This window comes from Halichondria panicea, chromosome 1 (assembly GCF_963675165.1).
Source record: "Halichondria panicea chromosome 1, odHalPani1.1, whole genome shotgun sequence".
NCBI lineage: Eukaryota > Metazoa > Porifera > Demospongiae > Suberitida > Halichondriidae > Halichondria > Halichondria panicea.
In genome coordinates, this window is record NC_087377.1 from 11140335 (window position 1) to 11150219 (window position 9885).

At 38.4% G+C, this 9885-nt stretch overlaps 1 protein-coding gene and 1 long non-coding RNA gene across 2 annotated transcripts; one reads left to right on the forward strand and one right to left on the reverse strand.

Moving 5' to 3' along the window:
* Nucleotides 1-1061: 1061 nt before the first annotated feature.
* Nucleotides 1062-1885, reverse strand: LOC135346909 (uncharacterized). The gene is made up of 2 exons (XR_010398132.1): nt 1605-1885; nt 1062-1244 (listed from the first exon to the last, which is right to left on the reverse strand). It is a non-coding gene; the product is annotated as an uncharacterized LOC135346909 (long non-coding RNA).
* A 3870-nt stretch (nt 1886-5755) lies between these two features.
* On the forward strand, nt 5756-8042 carry LOC135346599 (sushi, von Willebrand factor type A, EGF and pentraxin domain-containing protein 1-like). Its single transcript, XM_064544286.1, has 8 exons — nt 5756-5879; nt 6064-6185; nt 6738-6899; nt 6945-7124; nt 7173-7355; nt 7405-7581; nt 7632-7802; nt 7883-8042. The coding sequence occupies exons 1-8, from the start codon at nt 5791-5793 to the stop codon at nt 7942-7944; spliced, it is 1146 nt and encodes a 381-aa protein (XP_064400356.1). The 5' UTR covers nt 5756-5790; the 3' UTR covers nt 7945-8042.
* Nucleotides 8043-9885: the final 1843 nt, after the last annotated feature.

Below are 9885 nucleotides of genomic sequence, written 5' to 3' on the forward strand. Positions count from 1 at the left end.
TATAAACACTGGGCCAGAGAAGACCGCCAATTAAAAGTAGGGGCGATCAATTAAGTGTCATAATTACATTATCAGTAGCAGGCTAGAAGCATAATACTGGCATAATAATACAGTAGCCTCTCGCTATTCCGGCTCTCTAAAGTACGGTCACCTCGATATACCGGCCAATTGGTTTGGCACAGATTGCTTACTGCACAAAACTCACCCTGAAGTACGGCCACTCGCTATTCCGTATATATACTGGCCAGTGCTGGCTAGGTTTTCAATGTAATTTTATACTTTTATTACGGTCAGATATGACGTTTTGGGTGTGGTTTGGCAGATAAAATTGGATTACACTTAAATAGAGAGCAGAATGACTCATTATCTTTCATTATCCTCGAGACAAGAACCGCAAAAGTAGTCATTAGATTCGAGGTAAGGTCATTTTAAGCCGCGGCTATGTCCTGAAATACAGCCACCTCGCTATTCTGGCTGAGCTGCACTGTCCCAAGGCAGGGTGACTGGATTAACGAGAGTCTACTGTACTTTGGCCGCAATAGCGAAGTAGCTGCATTTCAGAAAATAGCCCCAGCTATAAATAGTAGGCCTAAATACTCAGGTAGGCCCTGATAAATTATGCTTGAAATAATTTTAGCATAATAGGTAGGTGTGTGTCTAAAGAATAATAAATTTATTGGGCAACAATGTCCATTTTTGGTATAACCATAGATTAAGGAGGGAGAGGGATTGGAAACGCAATAGAACCGGATGAAACCATCCGTGTTACGGCCTCGAAAAACCAGGTCACCCGGCTTGAATCGAGGCTATACCAAAGGTGGCTGGCTATGAGTAGCAAAAAGACAGAAGACAGGGCTGATGAGCAGCAAATGTGATCGTTCCTGCATACATGCTGTAGGGGAGAGCTTGTAGCATCAGCCACATTGAGCAAAACTCTCCTCTGGATCTCACCTAAGACACTATAGGCTCTATAAAGACAAAATTATATATTATTATGCCTGTTGGCCATTTGGAAATAACAACTGTCTATTGGCCATTATTATTGTGATATTTATGACATCTTTGTGAAATATAAACTGAAATGAAGCTTGTATGGAAAAGTTACAAAAACAAAAAAACTACGAAAAAAACTTTCTTATTCTTTTATGACTTTTTAACTTATATAGGGATCCCATAATCTTTCTGAAGTTATTTCTTTCTTGTATTTGCCTGATGATGTTGGAATTTGGGTCTTCAAGGCATATCTGCATACACAAACGGTCGACATGTTAAACGTTTACCTACTAAATTGAGCAAGGTGTAACTTCTCACAAGAATGCATTCAGGTCATAGAAATAAGCCATTACGATGAACCTATTCCTATGCTTGGCCTATAACTAAAAATTGTGAAATTATAACCTCTTCACCTCTGCATAGAGGTACAAATAAACACATAAATTAATTAGCGTAGTTGATACTTGAAATCAGCAACAGATGTTTTTCAATCAACACCATTGTGGCTCATTACAATCACTAATGGAATACTTTGAAACACTATATACTTTTTCTAGGTTAAAGATTATTTAAACTCTGGTTCTAGGGAGAAAAAGCATATAAAAACTCACAAAAGTGTTGTAGGGTCGTCTTGAAACTCAAACTTGGACAAATTTACAACTAATGTGGTTCCAAATGATGAACACTAGAGATTTATAGGCTGGGTTGTACTCAGCCTAACTTTAGAAGCTGGAGAAGAGGAGTTTTAGCATGGTTTTAGTTGCTGCTGGAGGTTAACGCCCACCACTGCCTATTGCACTCTGAACCGTAACACGGATGGTTTCGAGAGGCAACGTTGGAGTCATTGTCGCACGTGATCCCGTTTCCAATCCCTGTTAACTACTCAATCTATGGTATAATGATCATTATATTAATGACGTTCTTATGGCAAAAAAATGGCAAGTCGGCAAGATAACACTGTGAATCATGATAACATTATTTAGGTCTTGTGCCAGTTGAGTGCTAGCCTCGAGACCAGGCCGATTAATACATCTTAATTTGTCTCTAATTATTTTGTCACATTTTGGGGGAATGTAATTAGAATTTTTATGAGAATTAGAGAATAATTATTAGATCATGTTTGCCATAAATACTGCAATCTAATTGGTTAGAGGTAGTGTTCTATCCGACTTAGACGATCATGTAGCAAAGATTAGCAGATTGGCTAGAGCATACCTGCCAACTATATCCCGGTAAGATATCCCTCAAAATTGTCTCTGATCGAATGTCGAGACAAAATCATTGAAGGCATCCTGACCAGGATATTTCCGTACGTACTTGCAATGCTTATCGTTAGGTATTCTAAAACGAGGGTCAGTATAACTACCTGTCCATTAAAATCCGAACGTTTGTATACTCTTGTGAGTACCACCAGCTCACTGCATGAATCGTACTTTGGTATGTATGGAAGTATGTAGTCTATTGCTTGATAGTGATAAGCAATAAAGAGGCCTATATATTTGTATGTATACGTATCCTGTGACTTCACAATTCGATCGCGCTCGGAAAGAATTTCTTTTGGGAATTTACTTCACTTAGAATAATCAATGATGATAAGTACAGCTTGAAAGATTTTAAGAGATTCCTCGTATATCCTAAATGGATTCTGTGTACTTTTTATATCTACCGGTATTGGTTGTACATATCGTCGTCCATGAAAATGTAGTGGATGTACTTTTCTTTCCTTTCCTTGGCTGCTTTGTAAAGCAAGTTTCTTCCAGTAGTCCAGATTATAGACTTACTATAAAGTTGAATATGTATTGGACATGAGGCAATGACGTGTCAGCGCACTTTGTTTTGTAACTGAGGAGGATGACAGCACACTGACATGCTTCAGAGTCACTAATCACTTTTGGAATCTTTTGTGTTAGATAGATAAGCGAGTTGGTGCAATCACCGTGGAGAGGTTTGTTTTTCAACAGCATTGGTCAAGGCATAACTATATATATACTGCTACCTTATAGGATAATCAACTACTCTGTTCATAGTATATTTACTGACTGCACACACACACAGTTCCTACGAATCACTGCCTACTCTTCGTCCTCAATGTACAAGTCAGTGGATGGAGGGTCCTACACACAATCAATATCCCTACATGAATGTCTTATAAGATCTAGATGGTATGCTAAACTCTAACAAAAGTTATCCATTCGATGTAACTGATGAGTTATTTAGCTGGAAAGCGCTCCCATATGCAGAAGTGCATGGCGATAGAAGAATCTCTAGTATATATGTTGAGTTCCTCCTGCCCCAGACTATATAGTTAGCATTGAAAGAGTTTTAGTATATCCAACCCTCCCGCACCCATTTGGACTCCAACCTGAGCTGTTTGTTTAGGCCACTCCAAGTGATACTCTGGTTTCTGGTCCACCGCCCGCATCAGATTTTATTCTTGGATTTCTATCTCATTATTGGATTTCTATCCCATTATTTCTACTACGCATGCGCATAATGGTCCATGTGGTACAAAATAGTGTGATAATGATATTCATTTGCAAAATAATGAGATTCATAAGGTGAAATTGATAATGACATAATGAGAAAAGCCGCCCGCCCGCATGCAATTAGAAAAACTTCAGGACCAGAAACCAGAGTGTCACTTGGAGTGGCCTTATGTGAAATTATGGAAGTTTATGCATCATTCGGTGAACCCCGACTAATGCCGAGGGTTCTGCATGCATTTTAGTGAGCTAGTCAAATAAGGCATTGTGACAGATAACATTTATATCTTAGTGGGTGAAATCAGCTGCATATTTCACAGCTACCATATATGGAGATATTTGGTCAAACCACTTATGTAACAGCTCTTTTTTTACACTTTCTATGTGCTCCTGCTTGATGAAATGTGTATCCTTATATAGCTATTATGGTGCCCTTGTACAGTGACGCTGATCTGCTCTAATTAATGTACGTTGACTGTTGTAACTCTCCAATAGCGAATACACACTGTATCTTATAAGAACTCAAAATTAATATGCTCACTATATAATTATAGTGAGCATACGTATATTATTTTGAGTTCTCAGCAAGATTCTCCATAACATAAAAACAGTCAGAGCAAGTTGTATATAATACAACTGACTATACGCGCGGATAGTCCGGTATTAAAAGCTAAAGTAAAGGCTGTGCGGTATCTATATAATTATGGTTTCTAGTCGGATCTATATATGGTCGCGTGGGGAAATTTGGAGGGAATGTCACATGAGCATATCTAACCTCCTCTGCCAGGGGAACCATGGTTGCATCAAAGATCAAAGGTACGATGGCAACCATACTTGCACCAAGGATCACAGGTAAGATAGCAACCGTGCATGAGTGATCATCAAATTTAATGGCTGCACCAAAGATTAAAGGTAAGATGGCAACCATAGTTGCACCAATCAAATTAAGGTACGATGCCATATATAGTTGCACCAAAAATCAAAAGAAAGATTGTTGCGCAAGTAAAATGGCAACCATGGTTGCACCACAGATTAAAGAAGATGGCAACCATACAATTGCATCAAAAATCAAAGGTATAAGCTAGATGGCAACCATGCCTGGGTGATCATAGTTTCCGCAAGTAAAATGGCAACCATGGGGTTGCACTATAACTGAGATCAAAGGTAAGATGGCAACCATGGTTTTACCACAATCGAAGGTATAAGATGGTAACTATGGTTGCACCAACGATCAAACTAATAGATAAACCAACTTGCATTGGCTGCACCTTACAATTAAACTTTAACTAAACTGCTCTTCCACCTGCAGCCTTTGATATCCATAGGCCCTTCACACTTGTGACATGCGCAGATAAAAGATAATTTCTTAAACAAGATGACCCCTATAATTATTAGAAAAAGTCTCTGCATGTTAAACATGCAGTATTATACTGCGCCATCAAGTGAGTGCCACTGAGTGGTAGGGGTTAGTATAGTTATGCTGGCATAATTTTAAATAGGCTCATTTTTTGGTGAGAATTATGCTGGCATAATAGCCGATTTGACTGAAAAAATAATAGGCAATTTGAAAAGAATAATAGGCTGTTAACTTGAGCATAAAAGAATATATAGCATAATAAGTAGTATCTTGAGCATAATCTTATACGGAGTGGTTGATATCTGGTTGATATCTGGTTGATATCTGGTTGATATCTGCCTTGAAAATTGTGGCCTGTCACACCTCCAAATTATGAAATGACACATTGAGAATACATAATTAAATTTTATAAAGAGCTTGATTTGAAGTTTTGCGAACAGAAACACATGCACTTTCATTTATGTACAGCTAGGCCCTATAGCTTATCAATTAAGGTTCCATTTTTGCACAATAATAACTATATTAATCCCTTATTGCATGCAGTAACCATTGCAATCATCCTATATCAGGACATAATGAGGTTGGCAAACTGTAGTGTATGCACCCTCCCTGAGCTACTTGCCAAATGACGTCTCAGGGGTGTTCAGTGAAATCTTTAAAGTGCCCCTTAGGATCCCCTATACATCTTTGGGCGAGAAACACGGGTGAAAAATGGCATACATGCGTCAATTAGCAACTTGTGCACACTCTGTGACATTTCTGATAGACGCAGTGCAGGGCACTACGCTTTAAAGCGTCAACAGCAGGTAAAGGGTTAATATGTAACAGCTGGCTTTTAGGTTGCACATGCAACTATGCACTTTCTGTTTCCTGTGTGGTTGGCTGTTCACTGTTATATTATTATTTACTTCCTGCGTGACTATAATAGTGTATATAAGCAGACACTCATGCTCATTGATGTGCAATAGTAAGCAGATGAGCACCATAATTATGGATTTGCTGAAAAAGATACTCATTTTTGCTGTGATTCTACTTTATTCCGAATCGTGAGCTATAATTATAATTATAATACCAGTAATTATTATATGCTATAATTATATAGTGCATGCATGGATGCACAATGCATAATTATATATACAGGATCTCTGCTTTATGCATTCAGCATGCATTCTTTGGCGTGATTTATACTTGTGTATAATTATTATTATGCCTGATTGTTGCATTATACAGCCTCGTTGTTGCGCGTGTGCCACCACCGTGCAGCAGATTTCCGCGTTCTGCACCAAGCTCTGACAGTGTTCAAAGCTATCCTGATGACGAACTCTGCTGCATTGACTGTGAACAGCCGAACCGTAAGTTTTATATAATAATTATATGGGTGGAACCTCCCTCTATATAATGCCCAATAACTTACTATAATATTATTATAATTATACACTGTTTTGGAGGTGTCAATATAATTATGGGATTTAGAAGCCCAAAGGTACTGATTTATAGTATCCCGAGCGTAGTGAGGGTACTAGAAGTGGCTGAGGGCTTCTAAATCACATAGACACCTCCAAAACAGTAACTATATAACTCATTTAGATACTATAGTGCGCATGCGCATCGTCCCAACTTTGGGCTTAACAACGAGATACACTAAGGTATAAGCATGCAAGGGCGTATACGCCCTTGGTATAAGTTGCAGTTTTCGAGTATAATCCATATAATTGACTATGATTATAATAGCTGTACATTGATGCTTTAATTGGTGCACGCTTTTGCCAAAGGCATATTGTTCGTGTGTGTGTATTTATTATTCATGTGTGCGTACACAGCATAATTTATATACGAGCTAATAATATATAATTATACTAGCATAAGTTCATCATAGTATGTCATTTCACGAAGTGTCAATTCAGGTCTGTGCCTTTTACTGAGATCTCCGAACAATGGTGTTGTCAGAGTGAACAATGGCAGAGCTACCTACACTTGCAACAATGGGTATAGACTTTTTGGCTCATATTCTCGTTTTTGCTTGTCCAGTGGTAGCTGGTCTGGATCTAATCCCTCCTGCCAATTAAGTAAGCTGCTGCTTGTGTGAATTATCTTATAAACATTAGTTTTAGTTTCAAGAGTTTGCCCTGTACTGAATAACCCAAGCAATGGTCAAGTGTCCGTTAGCTCACATGTGATTGGAGGGACAGCTACGTACAGCTGCAACACTGGGTATGGACTGTCTGGTTCATCTTCTCGTACTTGCTTGTCCAGTTGCAACTGGTCTGGATCTAATCCCTCCTGTCAATTAAGTAAGCTATTATAGTTTTTGTGTGAATTATCATATTTTTTATCTTTAGTTTCAATATGGACATGCCCTGTACCGATTATCCCAAGCAATGGTCAAGTGTCCGTTAACTCTTATCTTATTGGAGGCATAGCTACTTACAGCTGCAACATTGGGTATAGACTTTCTGGTTCCTTTTCTCGTACTTGCTTGCGCGGTTGCAAATGGTCTGGATCTGATCCCTCCTGCCAATTAAGTAAGCTATAGTGCTTGTGGGAATTATCATCTATAGAAAATGTATATAGTTGCAGAAAATTGCCCTGTACTGAATAACCCAAGCAATGGTCGAGTGTCCGTTAGCTCTTATGTTATTGGAGGGAGAGCTATTTACAGCTGCAACATTGGGTATAGACTATCTGGATCATCTTCTCGCACTTGCTCATCCAGTGGCAGCTGGTCTGGATCCAATCCCTCCTGTCAAAGTAAGCTATAGTGATTTTGTGTGAATTATCATCCCTTACTTTATTCGTAGGAATGTGTCCCACACTGAATAACCCAAGTAATGGTCGAGTGTCCGTTAGCTCTTATTTTGAAGAAGGCATTGCTATTTACAGCTGCAACACTGGGTATGGACTGTCTGGTTCATCTTTTCGTACTTGCTCGTTCAGTGGCAGCTGGTCTGGATCTAATCCCTCTTGCCTAGGTAAGCTAATGCTTGTGTGTGTGTGTGTGAATAACTTCCATAAATTATATACTACCACACAAATTCACACATATATACAGGAAGGGGAGGAGGAGGAGGGGGAGGAAATAGTATCGAAGAACAATTCCAGAAAATTATATAATTATGCTGAACGACAGATAAAATTCTATGAACACTAACATGATTGCTACTATAATAATACTTATTCTATACTAGCTGGTAGATCTTATGTTGATTTCTGTGCTGACAAAAATGTATTGAATAATGATCCAAATAATTATGTGTCCTCTGGGTTCAACGTACTGTATCTCACCAATAGTTTATACTCTCAGGATTACAGTACCCCATGCAACGATAACACTTACAACAAGAAGGCGATAAGCCCATACATGCATCAATATCGTCAAACCAATTCAAATTGTCACCAAATTATAGATCTATAGTACTGTTAAATAGTGAACCATGCAGTCTATAGCTAGTCTCACTCTGTCTTGGGTTGCTGTAGACTCTAGATATTATAAGCTGACGTAAAAAAGCCTTGGTTGATGATTGTTATCTCTACAAGCAATGTCAGGTATTGGGGAGGGAGGGGTTTCTCTGCTATCCTGTGGTTAAACCGTGAAAACTGTGAATTACATAAGAGAGTCGCCAAACTCCGTCGGACATCAAATTGCGAGATGAAAAGTGCACAAACAAGATTGATTGCACACTCTAACAAAATAATGGCCATGCATATAGGACTAGATTTCTACTATATCCAGCAAAAACTCAAGTCGCTTCCAGTCCTGACTTAGCCTCGATCCCAGGCCGCACTCTTCTGAGAGGCCAGTGAAGGAGGCTAGTCCTGACTGTGATCACTTGAAAAAAAACTACTTTTGATTTTCGCCAGAATGTATTATCCGTTTTTGCCAAACTATAAGCTAGAGCTAACTGTTGAGGTGCGTACAAACTGGTAGTCAGCACAGCTGAAAAAAGAGCTCCGTGGCCTGCTGAGCATTGAGAATTAATGCTGGGAAAAACAGGTACATTTCCAAGAATAATAGTACGAACAAGTAAGTTTGGAAGCCTCCATACGTAGCTCCTTCCACTTATATACATGGTTGCCCTATATATAGCTTGTGTTTGCAGCTATAATTTATAAATGAATGTACATATTGTATACAGTGTACAGAATGTACATTTTTCTCATAATAATATTTATCTGCCCCCCCCCCACGAGAATCCACGTGGTGTTTGGTCATGTGATAAGTGGAAAACAGTTTGAGAAGTATACACCAACCATCGAACTTACAATGTATATAATTGTATGCTGACGTGAGGAATGTCATCTCACGGAATCGAGCTTGTACGGGTCTCAAGGTGAGAGGGCATATCCTCAATGCATAGTTATATGATGGTCCGAAAAGGTCTTAATTAAAATATGCTACCTTTAATTGAATTCCGATTGTCCATACCTCCAATTCGTTATGTAGTTGATAGAGTTTTGGCAGTACCAATTTGAACGATTTTATGACAACTTAGAATGATATAAAATTTTAAACATGCCAACATTTCTCATTTTCATAAAATACAGTGGTATTTTGTCAGGCTAAATTTGATTACACTATCTTAATGAGCTCATTGTAAGCATCCAAAAAATCATAAACTTAACGTTATTAGCTAGACCAACAAAACTAAAAGTATCTATGGCTGTTTAAAGATGCTTCATTTAACGCTGCATGGGTGACGTCGATCTATTATACCTGATTATAGGTATGGTGCTCAATTGACCCACTGTGATCAGCAATTAATTATTATGTCTACACTATGTAGGTGCACGTAAATGTTAGCATAATAATTATACTACACAACACAGTTATCTAACATGTACTCACTGTTATTTCCATACAGTTAAGAAGTTAAGATCGAAGAGGACAATGGTAGAGTTGTCAGCTCAGCCTGCTGGGTACAGCCTATATGAGCAAGAGACGAGAGAAACAAAATTAAGAGGAGGAAATTTGTAAAGAAGGAGAAACAAAAATATAAATATATATAGCAAGTAAAGAAAAAGAAGCCTCCCCACAGTTAGTTAATCCTGAAAATA